Here is a 27,525-nt window from a genome sequence, read left to right on the forward strand (position 1 = left end):
CCCAGTTCTCACCTTTACGCAATAACACATGTAGGGGCTCTAAGAGGGTGCTTAACCCCGGGAGGAAGTCACCAAAATAGTTGAGTCCCAGGAACGATGCAGCTCTGACGTTCTATGGCCTGGGCACGTTCCTGATAGCCACTGTCTTGGCGTCTGTGGGCCGAATGCCATCCGCCGCGATCTTTCTCCCCAAAAACTCCACTTCTGTTGCCGTGAAGACGCATTTCAACCTCTTCAGCCGCAGCCCTTCGCGATCCAGTCGCTGGAGGACCTCCTCCAGGTTTTGTAGGTGCTCGACGGTGTCCCGACCTGTGACCAATATGTCGTCCTGAAAAACCACCATGCGTGGTACCGACTTGAGTAGGCTCCCCATGTTTCTCTGGAAGATCGCTGCAGCCGACTGAATTCCAATCGGGCATCTGTTGTGCGTGTTGATGCAGGTGAGGCTCTTCGAAGACTCCTCCAGCTCCTGCGTCATGTAGGCCGAAGTCAGGTCGAGCTTGGTGAACGTCTTACCTCCTGCCAACGTCGCAAATAGGTCGTCTGCCTTAGGTAGTGGGTATTGGTCCTGTAGCAAGAAACGATTAATAGTTAATTTAAATCGCCGCAAATCTTGACCGTGCCATCACTTTTGAGTACTGAAAAATCGGGCTGGCCCACTCGCTGAATTCCACTGGGGAGATGATGCCCTCGCGTTGCAGCCTGTCCAGCTCGATTTCCACTCTCTCCCTCATCATGCGAGGTACCGCTCGCGCCTTGTGGTGGATGGGTCATGCCTCTGGGACCAAGTGGATCCGCACCTTCGCCCCGGAAAAGTTTCCAATTCCTGGCTCAAAAAGGGAAGGAAATTTGTTGAGAACCTGGGTACGTGAGGCCTCATCGACATGTGATAGCGCTCAGATGTCGTCCCAGTTCCAGCGGATTTTGCCCAGCCAACTCCTCCCAAGCAGTGTGCGACCATCGCCTGGGACAATCCAGAGTGGCAGTTCGTGCATTGTGCCCTCGTAGGTGACCTTGACCAAAGCGCTGCCCAGGACAGTGATAAGCTCTTTAGTGTACGTTCTCAGTTTCATGTGGATGGGGCTCAGGGCTGGTCTGAGTGTCTTGTTGCACCACAGTCTCTCAAACATCTTTTTACTCATGATGGATTGGCTAGCGCCAGTGTCCACTTCCATGGCTGCGGGTAAGCCATTCAATTTTACATTTAGCATTATAGGTGGACATTTCATCTCAAATGTGTGCATCCCGTGTACTTCAGCATCTGCCTCCACTCTCTGAGGCTCGAAATTGCTTTGATCCACTATGGACCGATGTACCTCTGCCATGTGGTGGTTAGCAGGTTTTGCAGAGTTTGCAACTCGTCTGCAAGCTCGTTGGATGTGCCCCATTGTTCCACAGCTCTTGGAAACATACCCTTTGAAGCGGCATGAATAGGCTGAATGGAAGCCTCCACAACGCCAAGGTGTGAATTGCCTTGCATTCATCCTTTGTTGGGGACTCTGAGTCATCTGGGTCACCTGAGGCCTGCTGGCAGTTGCAGACTCGTGGTTTCTGCCCTGTACATTTCTGCTCACAAACACAGTTCCAGTTAATTTATGAACATTGCTAGCACTTGTGTGCTGAGAGATTTGTTTGGTGTTATCACTGGTGGACATAAACGCCTGTGCTATCGCAATAGCCTTACTGAGAGTCGGTGTCTCTACAGTCAAAGGTTTTCGTAGGATGGTCTCGTGGCCAATGCCCAGTACAAAAAAGTCTCTGAGCATCTGCTCCAGGTAGCCAACAAACTCACATTGTCCTGCAAGTCGCCTTAGCTCGGCGACGTAGCTCACCACTTCCTGACCTTCAGATCGCTGGCACGTGTAGAACCGATATCTCGCCATCAGCACGCTCTCCCTCGGGTTAAGATGCTCCTGAGCCAGTGTACGCAGCTCCTCATACTTATCTGTGGGTTTCACTGGAGCCAGAAGATTCGTCATGAGGCTGTAGGTCGGTGCCCCGCAGACCGTGAGGAGGACCACTCTCCTTTTTGCAGTGCTTCCTTCTCCGTCCAGCTCGTTGGTCTAGCCATTCGACATAGGCTTCCCAGTCCTCACCCTCCGAGAACTTCTCCAGGATGCCCACAGTTTGCTGCATCTTTGCGTTGGGTTCGTGTACTCGTCACCAGTTGTTGTGTTCCTAACACAGATAAGACTGCACACAGGGAGGTTAAAGTAACAGTGACCTCAGTCTTTATTAAGACACTCCAGAATGAGGAACAGTCCTTAGGGGTCGGCTTGTATACAGTGCTCCCAAGGGATGCTGGGATCCCTTGGGACTTCAGGGGATGCACTCCCTGGTGGCGGAACATGGGAGTGCATGCTTTACAGATACACAACAGTTACCTGAGCCATGCGCCAATTGGCATAGGGATAAGCAGAATAGAAGGTTAAATGCATGGCTCATAGAGTGGTGTGGAAGGCAGAGATTTAGCTTCGTGAGGCACTTGCACCAGTATTGGGGAAAGAGGGAGCTGTTCCGTTGGGACGGGCTGGAACCAGTGTCCTGGCGAATCGAATAACTAGGGCAGTAGACAGGGTTTTAAACTAATGAAGGGAAGAGGGGGAGGATTCAGGAAAGAGTAGATTTAAAAGTAGCAAGAGAAATGTCAAGGCTCCAGAGCAGAGTGGGTCAGGAATGGACAGAGAGTAACAAAGGAAATAGGGCATCAGTGACTAAGGTGACATCAGGGTAAAATAGAAAAAAGGTCAAAGCTAAAGGCTAGAATTTGCACTCCATCACTGCCCGGTTTCTCGGCGGTATTGGCTGTTTGGGGCGAGAACTGAGTTGGCGAAAAATTCCCTACCTGAGGCACACCGGCGGTTTCGAGGTCCCGCTGGAGAGGACCGCTGGCGTGCAACGTCCACAGATAGCCCTGGCGCGATCTTCGGCTGAGCGGGGACCCATAGGTAAATGTTTTAAACGCCCACGAGGATCAGCAGAGCTGGGCGTTAGGTAAGTAAGTCTGCAAGAAAAAGGTAAGTGGTTTTTTACTATTTATTTGCAAAATCTGTTAGGGTGATTTAATTTTTAAATGTCTTTGAAAAGTTTTGGGGATTTCTTAGTTATGTTTTTTGAAAAATTATTTTTATTCTTTTTTTTGTTGTTCGGCCCAACCCGCAGCCTTGGTGTAAATTTTTATAGATTATTTTAATTTATCGCCCATTTTCTTTAAGCACCACCCAACCTAGCCGAAATTGCACTTTTCCGCCCAGATTGGGGGTGCAAGGCCCATATTATTCACCTGGGCAGATTTTTTTTTTTTAATTTCGGAAGTTTTCATCGACGATTATCTTCCCAGCCTTGGCGGTATTTTGGGCAGCAATCAGGCGCTGCCGACTTTTGGGGAAATTCTAGCACGTATCTGAATGCGTGAAGCATTCACAACAAAATAGATGAATTAATAGCGCAGATCGAAATGAATATGTTTGATTTAATAGCCATTGCGGACATGTGATTGCAAAGTGACCAAGGTTGGAAACTAAATATTCCAGGATACTTAACTTCTAGAAGTGTTAGGCAAAATGGGAAAGGAGGAGGGGTATCCTTGATAATAAAGGATGGGATAAAGACAGTAGAGAGAACTGATCTTAGCTCCGAAAATCAAGAAGTAGAATTAGTTTGGGCGGAGCCAAGAAACAGCAAGGTACAGAAAACTTGGTGGGAGTTGTTTATAGGCCCCAAACAGTAGTTGTATACTGTGCCCTACATTACATCAGGGAATTAGAGGTGCATGTAACAATGGTAATACAGTAATCATGGGGGACTTCAATCTACATACTGCAAATTTGGTTTGCCCAGTCAATAATAGTGTGGAGGACAAATTCATGGAATGTATACAAGACAGTTTTTTAGATCAATATGTTGAGGAACCAACTAGGGAACAGACTATTTTAGATCTGGACTTGTGCAATGAGAAAGTGTTCATTAATAACCTTGTAGTAAAGAGGCCGTTAGTGAAGAGTGACCATAGTATGATAGAATTTTATATTAAGTTTGAAAGTGATACCAGGGTCTTAAATCTAAACAAAGCAAACTACATGAGTATGAGGGGCGAGTTGGCTTAGGTAGATTGGGAAACTACATTAAAAGGTATGATGGTAGACAAGCAATGGCTAGCATTTAAAAAATTAATACATAATTTACAACAAATATACATTCCTTTTAGACATTAAAAACCCCACAGGAAAAGTGGTCCAATCATGGCTAACGAGAGAAGTTGAAGATAGTAATTAGTAGATCAAAGGAAGATGCTTATAATGTTGCCAAAAACAGCAGCAAGCCTGAGAATTGAGAATTTTTGGAATTCAGCAAAGGAGGACCAAGAAATCGATAAAGGAAGGGAAAATAGAATATGAGAGTAAACTAACGAGGGACATAAAAACTGACTGTAAAAGCTTCCATAGGTATGTAAAAAGGAAAAGATTAGCGAAAGTAAATGTGGGTCACTTACAGGCTGAGACAGGAGAAATTATAATGGAGAATAAAGAAATGGCAGAGAAATTAAACAAATACTTTGTGTTTGTCTTCACGGAAGAATACGCAAAAAAACCTTCCGGAAATAGTGGAGAACCAAGGGTCTAGCGAGAATGAGGAACTGAAAGAAATTAGTATTCATAAAAAAAGATTGGAGAAATTAATGGGACTGAAAGCCGATAAGTCCCCTAGACCTGATGGAGATATTGGATGAATTGGTTGTCATCTTCCAAAATTCCATAGATTCTAGAACACTTCCTGCAGATTGGAAGGTAGAAAATGTAACCCTGCTATTTAAGAAAGGAGGGAGAGAGAAAACAGTGAACTACAGAGCAGAACTACATCATTATCATCATAGGCAGTCCCTCGGAATCGAGGAAGACTTGCCTCCACTCTTAGCATGAGTTCTTAGGTTGCTGAACAGTCCAATACAAGAACCACAGTCCCTGTCATAGGTGGGACAGATAGTCGTTGAGGGAAAGGGAGGGTGGGACTGGTTTGTCGCGCGCTCTTTCCGCTGCCTGCGCTTCATTTCTGCCTGCTCTCAGCGATGAGACTCGAGGTGCTCAGCGCCCTCCCGGATGCACTTCCTCCTCTTAGGGCGGTCTTTGGCCAGGGACTCCCAGGTGTCGGTGGGGATGATGCACTTTATCAGGGAGGCTTTGAGGGTGTACATGTAACGTTTCCTCTGCCCACCTTTGGCTCGATTACCTTGAAGGAGTTCAAGTAGAGCGCTTGATTTGGGAGCCTCGTGTCTGGCATGCGAACAATGTGGCCTGCCCAGCAGAGCTGATCAAGTGAGTTCCGTGCTTCAATGCTGGGGATGTTGGCCTGATCGAGGACGCTAACGTTGGTGCGTCTGTCCTCTCGGGATTTTTAGGATCTTGCGGAGCCATCGTTGGTGATATTTCTCCATCGACTTGAGGTGTCTACTGTACATGGTCCATGTCTCTGAGCCATACAGGAGGGTGGATATTACTACAGCCCTGTAGACCATGAGCTTAGTGGCAGATTTAAGGGCCTGGTCTTCAAACACTCTTTTCCTCAGGCGGCCAAAGGCTGCACTGGCGCACTGGAGGCGGTGTTGAATCTCGTCGTCACTGTCTGCTCTTGTTGATAAGAGGCTCCTGAGGTATGGGAAATGGTCCATGTTGTCCAGGGCCACGCCGTGGATCATGATGAAGGGGGGGGCAGTGCTGTGCGGCGGGGACAAGTTGGTGGAGGACCTTTGTCTTACGGATGTTTAGCGTAAGGCACATGCTTTCGTACGCCTCAGTGAACATGTTGACTATGACTTGGAATTCAGCCTCTGTGCGCAGATGTAGGCGTCGTCCGCGTACTGTAGCTCGGTGACAGAGGTTGAGGTGGTCTTGGACCTGGCCTGGAGACGACGAAGGTTAGCCTGACATCAATAGTAGGGGAAAAGCTAGAATCTATTATTAAGGACGTGGTAACAGGGTACTTAGTAAATAATAATAGGATTGGCAGAGTCAAAGTGGATTTATGAAAGGGATTCCCCTGGGAGGATAGATGCACCAACGTCAGTGTTCTCGATCAGGCCAGCATCAAAGCACTGACCACACGCGACCAGCTCCGTTGGGCAGGCCAAATTGTCCACATGTCCGACACAAGACTCGCAAAGCTAGCACTCTGCTCTGAACTCCTACACGGCAAGCGAGCCGCAGGCGGGCAGAAATAATGTTTCAATGACACCCTCAAAGCCTCCTTAATAAAGTGTAACATCCCCACCGACACCTGGGAATCCCTGGCCAAAGACCGCCCTAAGTGGAGGAAGAGCATCCGGGAGGGCGCTGAGCACCTCGAGTCTCGTCGCCGAGAGCATGCAGAAAACAAGCACAGGCAGCGGAAGGAGCGTGCGGCAAACCAGACTTCTCACCCACCCTTTCCTTCAATGACTGTCTGTCCCACCTGTGACAGAGACTGTAATTCCCATATTGGACTGTACAGTCACCTGAGAACTCAATTTTAGAGTGGAAGCAAATTTTCCTCGATTTCGAGGGACTGCAGATGATGATGATGAAAGGGAAATCATGTTTGACAAATCTGTTAGTTTTTTGAGGTTATAACTAGCAGAATAGATAAGGGGGAACCAGTGGATGTGGTGTATTTGGATTTTCAGAAGGCATTCGATAAGATGCCACACGATGTTATTAAACAGAATTAGGCGCATGGGATTGGAGATAATATACTTGCATGGATTGAGGATTGGTTAACAGACAGAAAACAGGGAGTAGAAATAAACTGGCTAACAAAGGAAATTAAGGATAGTATTAATTCCAAAGAAGAGGCATACAAATTAGCTAGAAAAAGTAGCAAACCGGAGGACTGGGAGAATTTTAGAATTCAGCAGAGGAGGACAAAGGGTTTAATTAAGAGGGGGGAAATAGAGTATGAGAGGAAGCTTGCCAGAAACTAAAAATTGACTGCAAAAGCTTCTTTGGATATGTGAAGAGAAAAAGATTAGTGAAGACAAACTTAGGTCCCTTGCAGTCGGATTCGTGTGAATTTATAATGGGGTCAAAGAAATGGCAGACCAATTGAACACGTACTTTGGTTCTGTCTTCACAAAGGAAGACACAAATAACATTCCGGATGTACTAGAGGACCGAGGGTCTATTGAGAAGGAGGAGCAGAAGGATATCCTTATTAGGCGGGAAATTGTGTTAGGGAAATTGACGGGATTGAAGGCCAATAAATCCCCAGGGCCTGATAGTCTACATCCCAGAGTACTTAAGGAAGTGGCCCTAGAAATAGTGGATGCATTGGTGATCATTTTCCAATAGTCTATCAACTCTGGATCAGTTCCTATGGACTGGAGGATAGCTAATGTAACACCACTTTTTAAAAAAAGGAGGGAGCGAGTAAACAGGTAATTATAGACCGCTGAGCCTGACATTGGTGGTGGGGAAAATGTTGGAATCAATCATTAAAGATGAAATAGCAGTGCATTTGGAGAGCAGTGATAGGATTGGTCCCAAGTCAGCATGGATTTATAAAAGAGTAATCATGTTTGACAAATCTTCTGGAATTTTTTGAGGATGTAACTAGTAGATTGGACAAGGGAGAACCAGTGGATGTGGTGTATTTGGACTTTCAAAAGGCTTTTGATAAGGTCCCACACAGGAGATTGGTCTGCAAAATCAAAGCACATGGTATTGGGGGTAATGTACTGACGTGGATAGAGAACTGGTTGGCAGACAGGAAGCAGAGAGTCAGGATTAACGGGTCCTTTTCTGAATGGCAGGCAGTGACTAGTGGAATGTCGCAGGGCTCAGTGCTGGGACCCCAGCTCTTTACAATATATATTAATGATTTAGATGATGGAATTGAGTGTAATATCTCCAAGTTTGCAGATGACACTAAACTGGGTGGCGGTGTGATCTGTGAGGAGGACACTAAGAGGCTGCAGGGTGACTTGGACAGGTTAGGCGAGTGGGCAACTACATGGCAGATGCAGTATAATGTGGATAAATGTGAGGTTATCCACTTTGGGGGCAAAAACACAAAGGCAGAATATTATCTGAATGGTGGCAGATTAGGAAAAGGGGAGGTGCAGCGAGACCTGGGTGTCATGGTTCATCAATCATTGAAAGTTGGCATGCAGGTACAGCAGGCGGTGAAGAAGGCAAATGGTATGTTGGCCTTCATAACAAGGGGATTTGAGTATAGGAGCAGGGAAGTCTTGCTGCAGTAGTACAGGGCCTTGGTGAGGCTCCACCTAGAATATTGTGTTCAGTTTTGGTTTCCTAATCTGAGGAAGGACATTCTTGCTATTGAGGGAGTGCAGTGAAGGTTCACCAGACTGATTCCAGGGATGGACTGGACTGACATATGAGGAGAAACTGGATCAACTGGGCCTTTATACACTGGAGTTTAGAAGGATGAGAGGGGATCTCATAGAAACATATAAGATTCTGACTGGACTGGACAGGCTAGATGTGGGAAGATTGTTCCCGATGTTGGGGAAGTCCAGAACCAGGGGTCACAGTCTAAGGATAACGGGTAGGCCGTTTAGGACTGAGATGAGGAGAAACTTCTTCACTCAGAGTTGTTAACCTGTGGAATTCCCTGCCGCAGAGAGTTGTTGATGCCACTTCATTGGATATATTCAAGAGGGAGTTAGATATGGCCTTTATGGCTAAAGGGATCAAGGGGTATGGAGAGAAAGCAGGAAAGGGATACTGAAGAAATGATCAGCCATGATCTTATTGAATGGTGGTGCAGGCTCGAAGGGCCGAATGGCCTACTCCTGCACCTATTTTCTATGTTTCTATGTAAACGGGTCATTTTTGGGCTGGCAGACTAACTATTGGGGTACCGCAAGAATCAGTACTTGGGCCTCCGCTATTCACAATCTATATCAATGATTTGGATGAGGGTACCAAATGTATTCTATCCAAGTTTGCTGATGATACAAAGCTAGGTGGGAATGTAAGTTGTGAGGAGGATGCAAAGAGGCTTCAAGGGGATATAGACAGGCTAAGTGAGTGGGCAAGAACATGGCAAATGGAATGTAATGTGGAGAAATGTGAAGTTTTGGTAGAAAAAATAGAAAAACAGAGTATTTTTTAAATGATGATAGATTGCCAGATGTAAACTCCCCTGCTGTCGTACTCCAGATACAGGGAGAGGAAAGATCCAGCGCCAGTCACTTTCTTCGTTAAGAGTTGTGGAGATGAGCAACCATGACTCCACTCTAAAATGGATAGAGCATATTCGACGATGAGGTGCATTCTGGGTACAGTTGTGCGCCATTGGCCCCAGAATCAAGGAATGGATCCTTTTAAGTTCGGGCCAGGGAAAATCGCTTTTGCAAATTATTAATTTAAATTAAATATTACTATGGTTTTTCCTTGGCTGAGGTTTGGGTCTCTCTCTGGTTCATGAGAAGTAAACGTGGATAAACGAAAGTACAGCTCGAGCTCCAGCGGGTGGGATAGAATGACCTGGCAGGCGGGCCATATTTTGCCCACCACTGATATAGCGTCTTTCATGACCTCAGGACATCCCAAAGCGCTTTTCAGCCAATGAAGTACTTTTTGAAGTGTAGTCACTGTTGTAAGAAACGCGGCAGTCAATTTGTGCACTGCAAGCTCCTTTCAGGCAGTGCATTCTGGATCATAACAATTCGCTGCGTCAAAAATGTTTTCTTCATCTCCCCTCTAGTTCTTTTGCCAATTATTTTAACTTGCAGTTCGTGGCTGGAGTCTATCCTCAGTACGAACTCCTGTCCACTTGAGCCCCAGGATATACAAATTATACAGTACTGTGGTGGACATAAGATCAGCCTGTCAGCCATGCATTTCCTGCCGTCTCCACTGCAACACCGTGGGAACATCAGGCAGTAGGCTGGCAATGGTCCACAAGGTGGTAGAGAATGACTCAACAAGTTTATAAGAACATAACATAAGAAATAGGAGCAGGAGAAGGCCATATGGCCCCTCGAGCCTGCTCCGCCATTCAATAAGATCATGGCTGATCTCATCATGGACTCAGCTCCACTTCCCCGCCCGCTCCCCATAACCCCTTATCCCCTTATCGTTCAAGAAACTGTCTATTTTTGTCTTAAATTTATTCAATGTCCCAGCTTCCACAGCTCTGAGGTAGCGAATTCCACAGATTTACAACCCTCAGAGAAGAAATTTCTCCTCATCTCTTTTTTAAATGGGCAGCCCCTTATACTAAGATCATGCCCTCTAGTTCTAGTCTCCCCTATCAGTGAAAACATCCTCTCTGCATCCACCTTGTCAAGCCCCCTCATAATCTTATACATTTCGATAAGATCACCTCTCATTCTTCTGAACTCCAGTGAGTAGAGGCCCAATCTACTCAACCTTTCCTCATAAGTCAACCCCCTCATCCCCGGAATCAACCTAGTGAACCTTCTCTGAACTGCCTCCAAAGCAAGTATATCCTTTTGTAAATATGGAAACCAAAACTACACGCAGTATTCCAGGTGTGGCCTCACCAATACCTTTTTATATAGCTGTAGCAAGACTTCCCTGCTTTTATACTCCATCCCCTTTGCAATAAAGGCCAAGATACCATTGGCCTTCCAGATCACTTGCTGTACCTGCACACTATCCTTTTGTGTTTCATGCACAAGTACCCCCAGGTCCCGCTGTACTGCGGCATTTTGCAATCTTTCTCCATTTAAATAATGACTTGCTCTTGATTTTTTTTCTGCCAAAGTGCATGACCTCACACTTTCCAACATTATACTCCATCTGCCAAAATTTTGCCCACTCACTTAGCCTGTCTATGTCCTTTTACAGATTTTGTGTGTCCTCACACATTGCTTTTCCTCCCATCTTTTTTTCGTCAGCAAACTTGGCTAAATTACACTCGGTCCCTTCTTCCAAGTCGTTAATATAGATTGTAAACAGTTGGGGTCCCTGCGGTACCCCACTAGTTACTGGTTGCCAACCAGAGAATGAACCGTTTATCCTGACTCTGTTTTCTGTTCGTTAGCCAATCCTCTATCCATGCTAATATATTACCCCCAACCCCAGCAAATCTGGCAAATAATTGAAAAATAGAGACCAGGAAATCCCACGATCAATCCGTGGTCATAGAACATAATAATTAGGAGCAGGAGTAGGCCATACGGCCCCTCGATAATGCTTCGCCATTCAAAAAGATCATGGTTCATAGAAACGTTTAAAATTCTGACGGGTTTGGACAGGTTGGATGCAGGAAGAATGTTCCCAATGTTGGGGAAGTCCAGAACCAGGGGTCACAGTCTAAGGATAAGGGGTAAGCCATTTAGGACCGAGATAAGGAGAAACTTCTTCACCCAGAGAGTGGTGAACCTGTGGAATTCTCTACCACAGGAAGTAGTTGAGGCCAATTCACTAAATATATTCAAAAGGGAGTTAGATGAAGTCCTTACTACTCGGGGGATCAAGGGGTATGGCGTGAAAGCAGGAAGTGGGTACTGAAGTTTCATGTTCAGCCATGAACTCGTTGAATGGCGGTGCAGGCTAGAAGGGCTGAATGGCCTGCTCCTGCACCTATTTTCTATGTTTCTATGTTTTAACCTCAACTCCACTTTCCCGCCCGATCCCCATATTCCTTGATTCCCCGAGATTCCAAAAATCTCAACCTTGAATATACTCATAGACTGAGTATCCACAGCCCTCTGAGGTAGAGAATACCAAAGATTCACAACCCTCTGAGTGAAGAAATTCCTCCTCATCTCGGTCTTAAATGGCCGACCCCTTATCAAGACCGTATCCCCTAGTTCTAGTCTCTCCAGCCAGGGAGCCAACCTCCCAGCATCTACCCTGTCAATCCCCCTCCCAATCTTATATGTTTCAATGAGATCACCTCTCATTCTTCTAAACTCCAGAAAGTATAGGCCCGTTCAATGATCTGTGTTGAGCTAGCTGGGGTAATCAGAATGAGGGTTACAAATATCCTAAGTTCCCATGCATTAAGGAGAGGGTGGAAATCAACTAAGGTTCTTCCCAAATGGCTTCACCCCTCCCTAACTCTGTAACCTCTTCAAACATTGCAACCCCTCTCGAACTTCCCATTTCTCTGACTCTGGCTTTGGTGCACTCCTTTTTTTTGCCCCACCATTGGCAGCCGTGCTTTTAGCCTCCTGAGATGCATGCTCTAGCATTGCCTCGTTAAATTCCTCCTTTAAGCCCACCTCTTTGAGCAAGCCTTTGTTCACCCCTTCTAATATCTCCTTCTCTATCTTGGCATCCAATTATTTTTTCTTGCATCTCTGTGAAGTGCCAATTACAAATCCAGGTCGTTGTTGATTGCTATCTACCAAATCCAGGTCGTTGTTGATTGCCTGTGTGGCCATTGAATAAGGACAGGATCAATAACCTGCAAGAGTCAACATTTTTAGGAGGAAGATGTAGGAAAAGAAACTGCTGCTTACCGGATTCTATTTTATTTTTTAAAGATATATTATAACCAGCAAGTTAAAGATCATAGAATCATAGAAATTTACAGCACGGTAGGAGGCCATTTCACCCATTGTGTCCGTGCCGGCCGACAAAGAGCTATCCAGCCTAATCCCACTTTCCACTCTTGGTCCATAGCCTTGTAGGTTACGGCACTTCAAGTGCACATCCAAGTACTTTTTAAATGTGGTGAGGGTTTCTGCCTCTACCACCCTTTCAGGCAATGAGTTCGTTCCAGACCCCCACCACCCTCTGGGTGAGAAAAATTCCCCTCAAATCCCCTCTAAACCTCCTACCAATTACTTTAAATCTATGCCCCATGGTTGTTGATCCCTCCACTCGGAAATAGGTCCTTCCTCTCTATTTTATCTAGGCCTCTCATAATTTTATACACCTCAATAAGGTCTCCCCTCCACTTCCTCAGTTCCAAAGAAAACAAACCCAGCCTATCCAATCTTTCCTCGTAGCTAAAATTCTCCAGTACAGGCAACATCCTCGTAAATCTCCTCTGTACCCTCTCTCGTGCAATCACATCTTTCCTGTAATGTGGTGACCAGAACTGTACACAGTATTCTAGCTGTGGCCTAACTACTTGTTTGATTTAATTTAAACATAACCTGCCTGCTCTTGTATTCAATGCCTCGGCTAATAACGGCAAGTATTCTGTTTGACGCCTTAACTACCCAGTCTGCTACCTTCAGGGATCTGTGGACATGCACTTCAAGGTCCTTTTGTTCCTCTACATTTCTCAGTGTTGTACCATTTAATGTGTATTCCCTTGCCTTGTTGGCCCTCCCCAAATGCATTAATTACCTCACACTTCTCTGGATTAAATTCCATTTGCCACTGTTCTGACCAGTTGATTTATATCTTCCTGCAGTCTACAGCTTTCTTCTTCTTTATCAACCACACAGCCAATTTTTGTATCATCCGCAAACTTCTTAATCATATCCCCTACATTCAAGTCTAAATCATTGATATATAGCACAAAAAGCAAGGGACCAAGTACTGAGCCCTGCAAAACCCCACTGGAAACAGCCTTCCAGTCACAAAGACATCCATGAACCATTACCCTTTTGCTTCTTGCCTCTGAACCAAATTTGGATCCAACTTGCCACTTTGCCTTGGATCCCATCTTCTTTTACTTTCATGACCAGTCTGCCATGTGGGACCTTATCAAAAGCCTTGCTAAAATCCACATACACTGCATCAAATACACTACCCTCATCGACCCTCCTTGTTACCTCCTCAAAAACTTCAATCAAGATAGTCAGACATGACCTTCCCATAACAAATCCATGCTGACTGTCCTTGATTAATCCGTGTCTTTATAAATGAAGATTTATCTTGTCCCACAGAATTTTTTCCAATAATTTTCCCACCACCGAGTTTAGGCTGACTGGTCTGTAATTAATCAGTCTGTCCTTTTCTCCCTTTTTAAACAAAGGTGCAACATTAGCAGTCCTCCAGTCCTCTGGCACCACACCTGTAGCTGGAGAGGATTGAAAAATGATGGTCAGAGCCTCTGCTATTTCCTCTTGCTTCTCTTAACAGCCTTGGATACATCGAGTTGCTCCAGCCAATAGTTTCCCTGTGTTTATACCTGTGTGTGTGTGTGTGTGTGTGTGTGTGTGTGTGTGTGTGGTTTTTTTTGAGGAATGTAACCCTGTTCTTTTGTTTCCTCCCTCAGTACTGCTTGTCTGGTCATCCGACATTGCCATGCAATGTCCTGAAGTTCAAGTCCACCACCATCATGCTAGACTGCGGGTTGGACATGACCTCGGCCCTCCACTTCCTGCCTTTGCCACTTGTCCACAGGTAAGCTGTACATAGGGCTTATCCTATTGAGTTTCTTAATATTTCCAGGTGACATTTATAAATGCAAATCACGCGGTTCCACTGATGATGCAATTTTATACCGGGTGACATATTTGAAACGTACAGAGTAAGAGCGCCCCAGCTTAAATCCCCCTTAGCTAAACTGGGGTAATGAAAAGGATGGAACAATTGACATCAGTGGGCCCACTCCTCAGGCTCCGACTAACAAAAATCAGCCTGTGTTCCCACTGCTGATCATTACTGCTGCAGGCCTTCACTTTTTTAATCAGAAAATGTAAGAAAGTCCTGCCTCTCGAGCCCCACTTCTCACCCACCACACTGCAAATATCGTCCTGCACCTACCTGGTGTTGCTGCAGGGGAGTTATCCCCTGTGTCCTGGCCAATATTTATCTCTCAATCAACATAACAAAAAAACATTATCACATTGTTGTTTGTGAGGGCTTGCTTGGGTGCAAATTGGCTGCTGCTTTTCCGACATTACGACAGTGACTACCCTCCGAAAGTACTTCATTGGCTGTAAAGTGCTTTGAGACGTCCGGTGGTCGTGAAAGGCTTTTTCTTTCGTTTTGTTTGTTTGTTTTTGTTTGGGTGGTATTGCACTGTGTGTGCAAATCATCCCTGATCTCTGTGTGAGATCTGAAATTCTCCTCGGCTGTGTACAGCAAAATTCAATCCTCCCGGAACAGAGGCACAATCAGATCAGAGCTGTGGTGGGGGAAAATCGAGACTGGCTTCATGAATGGGGAGAAGAATTTCAGTGTGAACTGGGAGGAGTTTAAAAGTGGCAACATGAAGAGAGGGATAGGGCACAAAGCACGCCAGCATGAGCAGGGGCGAGAAGTACGCGAAATGGGAGATGGGAAGGCGGCTAACTCCATGAGCTTTGAAGAGGGTGGGATTAACAATTGTAAAACAATTTAACAATCTGATGTAACAACAGAGTACCAAAACTTATCCACAATAGCCTGCAATTTCTACATGAAAAATAATGGAAAATCTCTGCAATTTTCCAGTAGCCCTGTAAATCAATATCCAGTGACGTGCACCTGGAAACTCTTCCTGTGTGGACCTTGGGTGAGAAATGGATTATGCTTCGGTGTCATGCCTTCCATAGTCAAATAGCTTTCTGACATTGACTGTCTAGGCTTACGTATGAGGAGCATATGAAAACGACGGCTACGAAAAGACCGGAGGGTCTATCGAGCCTGTGCCAAACAGTCATGACTAATGCTCTCTTTAAGCTGCATTGCCGCACAGTGAGCAGCCTGTCTGGAAATTTGAATGAGCCGCACAGCCCATTAAAGGGGCCGCTCGCCCCCCCCAAAAATTAGCGGGAACATTGGTCATGAGACAACTAAGTATCATGACCCCCACCCCCCTCCCCCTCAGTAGCCCCTCCCACCAGCAGCATATAATCTCCTGGGGGAGGCAAAAAAGGTCAACAAATCTTAGTCCAATTCAGGGGGAAAAACACTGGAAGATTTCTCACTAATTCCCGAAGGTGGTCAAACCAGGTTCCAGGAGATCACCGTGACCATGAGGTCTATAGTTTGCATCCCACCTACCTTTGTACACAATGATATTAGCCACAGCAAAGAACTCATTCAGATTTATTTTTAATTGTTGCAGCGAATCCACCTCTTTGACATCTAACCCAATCCTATGCTTTCATAGCTTCTACACATGAACCCTTGTTTTCCATAACCTATCTAGTTCAAATAGTCTGCTCCCATAGACACTGTCATTGCTTTAAATACTTCAACTAAATCACCTCAAAGTCTATGCTTTTCTAGAGTTACAAAACCCCCAGCTCTCAGACTATCGTGATAACTAAGGGCTTTTAAATCGGGGATCATTCTAATGGCCCTCCTATGAAGCTTTTACAGGGCCTCTTTATCACTCACCATGTGAGCGATGGTTGCTTGTACAAGTTACTGTAGGGCTGTTCTGAAACTGTAGCCCAGCGTGAGTCAGTACCTTGGTCACAATCAAAGGGAAGGGTGGAATCATTCATCTTGTAGACTGTGCACTGTTGCTCATCCAGGACAAGAAAGGGTCTCAGTCTGAGGTGGTTCAACACTAAGTTCCCCATGTGAAACTACAACTTTTGAAATTATAGCCTGCTGGGAGGACAAGGGGCTAAAGTGTGCCACAAAAGTTGTGCAATTTCAGTGCATAGTCACCTGGTGTTTACATGGGTAACACATGTGATACCAAATCCAGGAAATAGTCTTGTACCACTTCGGCTTTCCATCATCATCATAGGCAGTCCCTCGGAATCGAGGAAGACTTGCTTCCACTCCTGAAGTGAGTTCTTTGGTGGCTATACAGTCCCAATACGAGAGCTGTATACTCTGTCACAGGTGGGACAGATAGTCGTTGAGGAAAGGGGTGGGTGGGACTGGTTTGCCGCACACTCTTTTCGCTGCCTGCGCTTGATTTCTGCGTGCTCTTGGCGTTGAGACTCGAGGTGCTCAGCGCCCTCCCGGATGCACTTTCTCCACTTAGGGCGGTCTTTGTCCAGGGACTCCCAGGTGTCAGTGGGGATGTCGCACTTTATCAGGGAGGCTTTGAGGGTGTCCGTGTAACGTTTCCGCTGCCCACCTTTGGCTCGTTTGCCGTGAAAGAGTTCCACATAGAACACTTGCTTTGGGAGTCTCGTGTCTGGCAAGCGAACTATGTGGCCTGCCCAGCGGAGCTGATTGAGTGTGGTCAGTGCTTCAATGCTGGACATGTTAGCCTGGATGAGGACGCTGATGTTAGTGCGCCTATCCTCCCAGGGGATTTGTAAGATCTTGCAGAGACATCATTGGTGATATTTCTCCAGTGACTTGAGGTGTTTACTATACATGGTCCATGTCGCTGAGCCATACAGGAGGGCAAGTATTACTGCAGCCCTGTAGACCATGAGCTTGGTGGCAGTTTTGAGGGCTTGGTCTTCAAACACACTCTTCCTCAGGTGGCTGAAGGCTGCACTGGTGCACTGGAGGCGGTGTTGGATCTACCCACTTTTCACCCACTGCTGTATAACCCTTTTCCGGAATGAAACCAGATGTAAAAAGTTTCAAACAATATTTTTAACATTGGATGTGAGCTAACGGCTATGTTAAGTGATTTGCTACAGTTCGGAAATCGGTATTTTCAGTACGTCCTTGACTTTTTACATAGGATTGTAACACTTGTGCAGCAAATTAAGATTGTGGGTTCAATTCCCATTCCAGAGACTTGAGCACAAAAATCTAGACTGGCACACTGTACTGTACTGAGGGAGTGCTGCACTGTCGGAGGTGCCGTCTTTCGGAAGAGACGTTAAACCGAGACCCCATCTGCCCCCTCAGGCAGTCATAAAAGATCCAATGGCACTATTTCAAAGAACAGCAGGGGAGTTCTCCCCAGTGTCCTGGCCAATATTCATTCCTCAATCAACATCACTAGAACAGATTATCTGATCGTTATCACGTTACTGTTTATGGGAGCTTGCTGTGCGCAAGTTGGCTGCCGCGCTTCCAAATTACAACAGTGACTACACTCCAAAAGTACTTAATTGGCTGTAAAACGCTTTGGGACATCCTGAAGTTGTGAAAGGCGTTCATGCAAGGAACGCATGAACGTAGATATTTGTCATGTTTGTCGTGCCGTGTGAATCGTTTGCCCTTCCACTGCTCTATTCAGTTGGCTCCACTCTAATATGAAGTTTTAACCTGTGTTCATGTGTTGGTGAAGACATTTGCACGTGGATACAAAGATGCATGCTCAGAGCACTCTCATTCCTGTGCAGAGTGCGATTCAACACCCTGCAGTATAACTTTGCTCCACAGGCCTCACCAAGCTATACGGATACCAGGCTCTGACCAGTGGTGCTTGCATTAAGAGGCCTTTAAACATCATTACAATGCTTTGACTTTTTTTTTAAGCCACATTTGTTTTTCTCCCTAAGCCCAAGACTTTCGAAGCTACCAGGCTGGATTTCAAAAGATGGAAATACCATGCTAGAAAAGGTATAGTAGGAGCTGTGCATTGTACAAGCATGAGAAAAGAAGCTTCTGAATATGGTTAATAATTAATTACAGAAATGCATTGCAGTAATTTTTGACCACCTTCATTTTTAATCACTTCTCTCTCTTTCTCCTCCTTGGTGCCTCCAGTGATGTGCATTATTTCCATTAATGAAGTGCTGGAGATTATAAAGAACATGAACATAAGAATTAGGAACAGGAGTAGGCCATCTAGCCCCTCGAGCCTGCTCCGCCACTCAACAAGATCATGGCTGATCTGGCCGTGGACTCAGCTCCACTTACCCGCCCGCTCCCCATAATCCTTAATTCCCTTATTGGTTAAAAATCTATCTGATTTGAATACATTCAATGAGCTAGCCTCAACTGTTTCCCTGGGCAGCGAATTCCACAGATTCACAACCCTCTGGGAGAAGAAATTCCTTCTCAACTCTGTTTTAAATTGGCTCCCCTGTATTTTGAGGCTGTGCCCCCTAGTTCTAGTCTCCCCGACCAGTGGTAACAACCTCTCTGCCTCTATCTTGTCTATCCCTTTCATGATTTTAAATGTTTCTATAAGATCACCCTCATCCTTCTGAACTCCAACAAGTAAAGACCCAGTCTACTCAATCCATCATCTCCGGAATCAGCCTAGTGAATCGTCTCTGTACCCCCTCCAAAGCCAGTATATCCTTCCTTAAGTAAGGTGACCAAAACTGCACGCAGTACTCCAGGTGCGGGCTCACCAATACCCTGTACAGTTGCAGCAGGACCTCCCTGCTTTTGTACTCCATTCCTCTCGCAATGAAGGCCAACATTCCATTCGCCTTCCTGATTACCTGCTGCACCTGCAAACTAACTTTTGGGATTCATGCACAAGGACCCCCAGGTCCCTCTGCATCTCAGCATGTTGTAATTTCTCCCCATTCAAATGATATTCCCTTTTACTGTTTTTTTTCCCCCAAGGTGGATGACCTCACACTTTCCGACATTGTATTCCATCTGCCAAACCTTAGCCCATTTGCTTAACCTATCTAAATCTCTTTGCAGCCTCTCTGTCCTCCACACAACCCGCTTTCCCACTAATCTTTGTGTCATCTGCAAATTTTGTTACACTGCACTCTGTCCCCTCTTCCAGGTCATCTATGTATATTGTAAACAGTTGTGGTCCCAGCACCGATCCCTGTGGCACACCACTAACCACCGATTTCCAACCCGAAAAGGGCCCATTTATCCCAACTCTCTGCTTTCTGTTCGCCAGCCAATTCTCTATCCATGCTAATACATTTCCTCTGACTCTGCAGTGTGGCACCTTATCGAATGCCTTTTGGAAATCTAAATACACCACATCCATCGGTACACCTCTATCCACCATGCCCGTTATATCCTCAAAGAATTCCAGTAAATTAGTTAAACATGATTTCCCCTTCATGAATCCATGTTGCTTCTACTTGATTGCATTATTCCTATCTAGATGTCCCGCTATTTCTTCCTTAATGATAGCTTCAAGCATTTTCCCCACTACAGATGTTAAACTAACCGGCCTATAGTTACCTGCCTTTTGTCTGCCCCCTTTTTTAAACAGAGGCGTTACATTAGCTGCTTTCCAATCCGATGGTACCTCCCCAGAGTCCAGAGAATTTTGGTAGATTATAACGAATGCATCTGCTATAACTTCCGCCATCTCTTTTAATACCCTGGGATGCATTTCATCAGGACCAGGGGACCTGTCTACCTTGAGATCCATTAGCCTGTCCAGCACTACCCCCCTGGTGATAGTGATTGTGTCAAGGTCCTCCCTTCCCACATTATGCCTGGCACTTCCGCCTGTGCGTTCTCTGCAGGCAGACAGTAGCAAGTACATTGTGGCATTATAAAGGCCAGCTTTCCATATTTATTTCTCCTCCATCCCCCTTCCCCATGGACGTGCCTGGAATGCACCTGTTGCTTTCCATTAACTCCCCCTGCTGAGATCAGGGATTCTTGGCTTTTGACAGGAGACACATATAGGATGACTTTGCTCTTGATGCATTGGGGACAGTTCTTGCTGATCCTTGTCGGACAGCACAATGGTCATTGTGGAGTCAAGGGGAGCGCAGAGAGGTGGAGTGTCGTCATCATAGGCAGTCCCTCGAAACCGAGGAAGACTTGCTTCCACTCTAAAAGTGAGTTCTCAGGTCCTCTTCTCGATCTTCCTCGCTGCAATGCTCCACCTCACACTCAACAAGCTCCCTGTTGGACTGACACTAAACGATAGAACCACTGGGCATCTGTTCAACCTACATCGCCTCCAGGCCAGATCCAAGACCACGCCATCCTCTGTCGTCGAGCTACACACATTCGTCTGCGCACATTCAGAGGCTGAACTCCAAGTCATCGTCAACATCTTCACTGAGGCGTACGAAAGCATGGGCCTTACACCAAACATCCGTAAGACAAAGGTCCTCCGACAGCCTGCACCCGCCACACAGCACTGCCGCCTGGTTATCAAGTTCCATGGCGCGGCTTTGGACAACGTTGGACCACTTTCCATACCTCGGGAGTCTATTATTAGCAAGGTCAGACATCAATGACTAGGTTCAACACTGCCTCCAGTGCGCCAGTGCAGCCTTTGGCTGCCTGAGGAAGAGTGTGTTCGAAGATCAGGCCCTCAAATCTGGCACCAAGCTTATGGTCTACAGGGCTGTAGTGATAGCCGCCCTCTGTATGGCTCAAAGACGTGGACCATATACAGTAGACACCTCAAATTGCTGGAGAAATACCACCAGCGATGTATCCGCAAGATCCTGCAAATCTCCTGGGAGGACAGACGCATCAACGTCAGTGTTCTCGATTAGGCCAACATCCCCAGCACTGACCACATTCGACCAGGTGTAGTGTGGAGTGTTGGCAGCGTGCATAAGGGGGTGACTCCATCCCCATGGTGACATCACTGACTGACGTCATGTAAACAAGGCAAAGGAGGACATCAAGGATGGAACCTTGGGATATTCCCATGGTGACCATGCGAGGTGGACAGGGGATGCCATTGAACAAAGAATCTTTCATAAATCATTTCTATGATCGTGTGCTCTGATGTGCAGCTAGCATAAGCAAAGTAAACGGAATAGCCTCTTTCTGTATTAAAATTTCTGATAAAACACTGAAAATGGCACACATTTCGCCTCGCTCTTTGAGAAAAGATTAGATACTCACACGATAACGGTTACCTTGCTTGTAATATCTTGCATATAATTTTACCAGCGCTAATATACTGTTTCCTTTGTAGGAGCTGAAAGATTGTGCTGGGCGTGTGTTCGTTGACTCTTTACCAGAATTCTGCCTACCTGAGGTAAAAAAAAATTACATTGTGTAGGAATAGGTGATATAGAAACATCGAAAATAGGTGCAGGAGTAGGCCATTCGGCCCTTCGAGCCTGCACCGCCATTCAATAAGATCATGGCTGATCATTCCCTCAGTACCCCTTGCCTGCTTTCTCTCCATACCATTTGATCCCCTTAGCCGTAAGGGCCATATCTAACCCCCTCTTGAATATATCCAATGAACTGGCATCAACAACTCTGCGGCAGGGTATTCCACAGGTTAACGACTTTCTGAGTGAAGACGTTTCTCCTCATCTCAGTCCTAAATGGCCTGCCCCTTATCCTAAGACTATGTCCCCTGGTTCTGGACTTCCCCAACATCGGGAACATTCGTTCCGCATCTAATCTTTCCAGTCCCGTCAGAATCTTATACGTTTCTATGAGATCCCCCCCTCATCCTTCTAAACTCCAGTGAATAAAGGCTCAGTTGATCCAGTTTCTCCTCGTATGTCAGTCCAGTCATCCCTGGAATCAGTCTGGTGAACCTTCGCTGCACTCCCTCAATAGCAAGAATGTCCTTCCTCTGATTAGGAGACCAAAACTGAACACAATATTCCAGTTGAGGCCTCACTAAGGCCCTGTACAACTGCAGTAAGACCTCCCTGCTCCTATACTCACATCCCCGAGCTATGAAGGCCAACATGCCATTTGCCTTCTTCACCGCCTGCTGTACCTGCATGCCCACTTTCAGTGACTGATGAACCATGACACCCAGGTCTCGTTGCACTCCCCTTTTCCTAATCTGCCGCCATTCAGATAATATTCTGCCTTCGTGTTTTTGCCCCCAAAATGGATAACCTCACATTTATCCACATTATACTGCATCTGTCATGCATTTGCCCACTCACCTAACTTGTCCAAGTCACCCTGCAGCCTATTAGCATCCTCCTCACAGCTCACACCACCACCCAGTTTAGTGTCATCCTCAAACTTGGAGATATTACACTCAATTCCTTCATCTAAATCGTTAATGTATATTGTAAAGAGCTGGGGTCCCAGCACTGAGCCCTGCGGCACTCCACTAGTCACCGCCTGCCATTCTGAAAAGGACCCGTTTATCCCGACTCTCTGCTTCCTGTCTGCCAACCAGTTCTTTATCCACGTAAGTACATTACCCCCAATACCATTCGCTTTGATTTTGCACACCAATTTCTTGTGCGGGACCTTGTCAAAAGCCTTTTGAAAGTCCAAATACACCACATCCACTGGTTCTCCCTTGTCCACTCTGCTAGTTACATCCTCAAAAAATTCCAGAAGATTTGTCAAGCATGATTTCCCTTTCATAAATCCATGCTGACATGGACCGATCCTGTCACTGCTTTCCAAATGCGCTGCCATTTCATACTTAATGATTGATTCCAACATTTTCCCCACTACTGATGTCGGGCTAACCGGTCTATAATTACCCATTTTCTCTCCCTCCTTTTTTTAAAAAGTGGTTTTACGTTAGCTACTCTCCAGTCCATAGGAACTGATCCAGAGTCGATAGACTGTTGGAAAATGATCACCAATGTATCCACTATTTCTAGGGCCACTTCTTTAAGTACTCTGAGATGCAGACTATCAGGCCCCGGGGATTTATTGGCCTTCAATCCCATCAATTTTCCTAACACAATTTCCTGCCTAATAAGGATATCCTTCAGTTCCTCCTTGCTAGACCCACTGTGCCCTAGTACATTCGGAAGGTTATTTGTGTCTTCCTTCGTGAAGACAGAACCGAAGTATTTGTTCAATTGGTCTGCCATTTCTTTGTTCCCCATTATAAATTCACCTGAATCCGACTGCAAGGGACCTACGTTTGTCTTCACTAATCTTTTTCTCTTCACATATTTATAGAAGCTTTTGCAGTCAGTTTTTACGTTCCCTGCAAGCTTCCTCTCGTACTCTCTTTTCCCCCTCTTAATTAAACCCTTAGTCCTCCTCTGTTGAATTTAAAATTTCTCCAGACAGGGATGTACAATTGCTGAAGTTCATCCATGTGATCTTTAAATGTTTGCCATTGCTTATCCACCGTCAATCCTTTAAGTATCCTTTGCCAGTCTATTCTAGCCAATTCATGCCTCATACCGTCGAAGTTCCGTTTCCTTAAGTTCAGGACCCTAGTTTCCGAATTAACTGTGTCACTTTCCATCTTAATAAAGAATTCTACCATATTATGGTCACTCTGCCCCAAGGGGCCTCGCAAAAAAAGATTGTTAATTAGTCCCTTCTAATTACACATCACCCAGTCTAGGATGGCTAGCTCTCTAGTTGGTTTCTCGACATATTGGTCTAGAAAACCATCCCTAATACATTCCAGGAAATCCTCCTCCACCGCATTGCTTCCAGTTTGGTTAGCCCAATCAATATGTAGATTAAAGTCGCCCATGATAACTGCTGCACCTTTATTGCACACATCCCTTATTTCTTGTTTGATACTGTCCCCAACCTCACTACGACTGTTTGGTGGTCTGTACACAACTCCCACGAACGTTTTCTGCCCTTTGGAATTCTGCAGCTCCACCCATACCGATTCCACATCATCCAGGCTAATGTCCCTCCTTACTATTACATTAATTTCTTCTTTAACCAGCAATGCCACCCTGCCTCCGTTTCCTCTCTGCCTATCCTTCCTGAATGTTGAATACCCCTGGATGTTGAGTTCCCAGCCTTGGTCACCCTGGAGCCATGTCTCCGTGATGCCAATTACATTATATCCGTTAACTGCTGTCTGTGCAGTTAATTCGTCCACGTTAGTCCGAATACTCCTCGCATTGGGGCACAGAGCCTTCAGGCTTGTCTTTTTAACACACTTTGCGCCTTTAGAATTTTGCTGTAATGTGGCCCTTTTTGTTTTTTGCCTTGGGTTTTTCTGCCCTCCACTTTTACTATTCTCCTTTCTATCTTTTGCTTCTGCCTCCATTTTATTTCCCTCTCTCTCCCTGCAAAAGGTTCCCATCCCCCTGCCATGTTAGTTTAACTCCTCCCCAACAGCACTAGCAAACACTCCCCCTAGGACATTGGTTCTGGTCCTGACCTGAGAGAGAGCAGTAGCCTGATGTCATCAGTTGTGAAGCATTAGATTTCCATTCATACTGGTACCTCCAGCACTAAATCAGTGTACTCTCATTCACACTGGTATTTTCAGTAAAGCATTGGACACCTATTCACTGATATCTCCGGTAGTAAAGCAACGGACTCCCATTGATACTAGTACCTCTAGCCATAAAGCAAATGGACACTCATTCACTGTTATCTGTAGTAAAGCAGTGGACTCCCATTCATATTGGTGCCTCGAGCAATAAAGTAGTGGACCCTAATATTCCCTTTAACTTTTTTTGGGGTGCACGGCCCCTTTAACAGACTGCGTTGCACAATTTTTTTTCCATTGTAAAGCTGGTGAGCCAGCTGCGCGGGACCTCCAGACGGCTGCGTGTCCGCACAGCATAAAGGGAACATTGGTGGACCCCCTTTCAGACCGGCTTCTCTAGCAGTGACAGTTTCTCTAGGCTGCCATTCAGTGGTTGCCTGCTTTTCCCATAGCACGTTTTCCTTGGTTCCGGTAGCTGTGGATCGGCATCCGGCCAGTCTGGTGTTGGGACTATGAGGAAAATGGCTGGAGCTGTTCTGAAAAGCGCGAGGTTCATTGTCAATCATGCCACCAGCGTGACCAAGAGCGAGGAGAATCTGATGGTGGGGCCCTGTTGCGATCTTTTCCTTATGGAAATATAACACACATTTTTATGCACAAACATTGGGTGAGTGCTATCCCTTAAAAGCTCCTTCCCTTTAGCACAGTGAGGAAATAGTACAGTATCCTTTGCAGTGCACTTTGTAGCTGCATTTCTCTTAAAAAGCTTTGCAACCTCTATTGCAGACAGAGTTGCTGGACCTCTCCACTGTAGATGTGATCCTGATCTCAAATTATCACTGCATGATGGCATTGCCGTACATCACCGAACACACTGGCTTCACTGGGACAGTATATGCCACAGAACCCACAATGCAGATCGGAAGGTAAGCACTTCAGCTGTTATGTATATTCTCTCTTTTCCTCTTGCCTGAGCCAGTTCATTTTCTACACTCCCCCCTCTCCCCTGAAGATGTTGCCGCTTGCTGGAATACCATTTGCCCACTGGTAACTTTCTCAAAGGGGCCATTCCAGTGCCGTCTGTTGGGCCAGCTTAACCTTCCTCTGAAGGCCAGCAGGCACACAGAAACAACAAAGTAAAGACTTGCATTTATATAGTGCGGGCAATAATCAAGGGAATAATGGAGGCATGTGAAAAAGGAACGGCAGTAGTCATGGGGGATTTTAACCTACATATCGATTGGTCAAATCAAATCGCACGGGGTAGCCTGGAGGAGGAATTCATAGAATGCATACGGGATTGTTTCTTAGAACAGTATGTTACAGAATCTACAAGGGAGCAAGCTATCTTAGATCTGGTCCTGTGTAATGAGACAGGAAAAATAAACAATCTCCTTGTAAAAGATCCTCTCGGAATGAGTGATCACAGTATGGTTGAATTTGTAATACAGATTGAGGGTGAGGAAGTTGTGTCAGAAACAAACGTACTATGCTTAAACAAAGGGGACTACAGTGGGATGAGGGCAGAGTTGGCTAAAGTAGACTGGAAACACAGACTAAACGGTGGCACAATTGAGGAACAGTGGAGGACTTTTAAGGAGCTCTTGCATAGTGCGCAACAAAAATCTATTCCAGTGAAAAAGAAGGGCGGTAAGAGAAGGGATAACCAGCCGTGGATAACAAGGAAATAAAGGAGAGTGTCAAATTAAAGACCAACGCGTATAAGGTGGCCAAGGTTAGTGGGAAACTAGAAGATTGGGAAAATTTTAAACAACAGCAAAGAATGACTAAAAAAGCAATAAAGAAAGGAAAGATAGATTACGAAGGTAAACTTGCGCAAAACATAAAAACAGATAGCTTTTACAGATATATAAAACAGAAAAGAGTGACTAAAGTATATGTTGGTCCCTTAGAAGATGAGAAGGGGGATTTAATAATGGGAAATGTGGAAATGGCTGAGACCTTAAACAATTATTTTGCTTCGGTCTTCACAGTGGAAGATACAAAAACCGTGCCAAAAATTGCTGGTCACAGGAATGTGGGAAGGGAGGACCTTGAGACAATCACCATCACTAGTGGGGGTAGTGCTGGACAGGCTAATGGGACTGAAGGTAGACAAGTCCCCTGGTCCTGATGAAATGCATCCCAGGGTATTAAAAGAGATGGCGGAAGTTATAGCAGATGCATTCGTTATAATCTACCTAAAATTCTCTGGACTCTGGGGAGGTACCAACGGATTAGAAAGCAGCTAATGTAACGCCTCTGTTTAAAAAAAAAAAAAAAAAGGGGGCAGACAAAAGGCAGGTAACTATAGGCCGGTTAGTTTAACATCTGTAGTGGGGAAAATGCTTGAAACTATCATTAAGAAAGAAATAGCAGGACATCTAGATAGGAATAGTGCAATCAAGCAGACGCAGCATGGATTCATGAAGGGGAAATCATGTTTAACTAATTTACTGGAATTCTTTGAGGATATAACGAGCATGTTAGATAGAGGTGTACCGATGGATGTGGTGTATTTAGATTTCCAAAAGGCATTCAATAAGGTGCCACACAAAAGGTTACTGCAGAAGATAGAGCTATGCGGAGTCAGAGGAAATGTATTAGCATGGATCGAGAATTGGCTGGCGAACAGAAAGCAGAGAGTTGGGATAAATGGGCCCTTTTCGGGTTGGAAATCAGTGGTTAGTGGTGTGCCACAGGGATCGGTGCTGGGACCACAACTGTTTACAATATACATAGATGACCTGGAAGAGGGAACAGAGTGTAGTGTAACAAAAGTTGCAGATGACACAAAGATTA

At 45.6% G+C, this 27,525-nt stretch overlaps 2 protein-coding genes across 8 annotated transcripts in view; one reads left to right on the plus strand and one right to left on the minus strand.

The window, feature by feature from the left end:
• LOC139272955 (homeobox-containing protein 1-like) overlaps positions 1 to 27,525 on the minus strand; it is a 178,000-nt gene that overhangs the window by 97,986 nt on the left and 52,489 nt on the right. For 5 of the 6 annotated variants that reach the window (XR_011594976.1, XM_070889124.1, XM_070889126.1 and 2 more), the window contains exon 2: positions 2,846 to 3,004. The exons of the other annotated variant lie outside the window; for it this stretch is intronic. Coding sequence is in view for 4 of the 5 variants with exons in the window: in XM_070889124.1 (XP_070745225.1) it covers positions 2,846 to 2,946 (101 nt within the window). In the remaining variant the exon portion in view is untranslated. The remainder of the gene's footprint in view (positions 1 to 2,845; positions 3,005 to 27,525) is intronic. 6 annotated transcript variants of the gene reach the window in all.
• ints9 (integrator complex subunit 9) overlaps positions 1 to 27,525 on the plus strand; it is a 66,626-nt gene that overhangs the window by 4,991 nt on the left and 34,110 nt on the right. For both annotated transcript variants that reach the window (XM_070889122.1, XM_070889121.1), the window contains exons 2-5: positions 14,149 to 14,276; positions 18,236 to 18,296; positions 21,559 to 21,621; positions 25,510 to 25,649. In XM_070889122.1, coding sequence (XP_070745223.1) covers positions 14,149 to 14,276; positions 18,236 to 18,296; positions 21,559 to 21,621; positions 25,510 to 25,649 — 392 coding nt within the window. The remainder of the gene's footprint in view (positions 1 to 14,148; positions 14,277 to 18,235; positions 18,297 to 21,558; positions 21,622 to 25,509; positions 25,650 to 27,525) is intronic.

The sequence above is a fragment of the Pristiophorus japonicus genome, chromosome 9, assembly GCF_044704955.1.
Source record: "Pristiophorus japonicus isolate sPriJap1 chromosome 9, sPriJap1.hap1, whole genome shotgun sequence".
Lineage (NCBI taxonomy): Eukaryota > Metazoa > Chordata > Chondrichthyes > Pristiophoridae > Pristiophorus > Pristiophorus japonicus.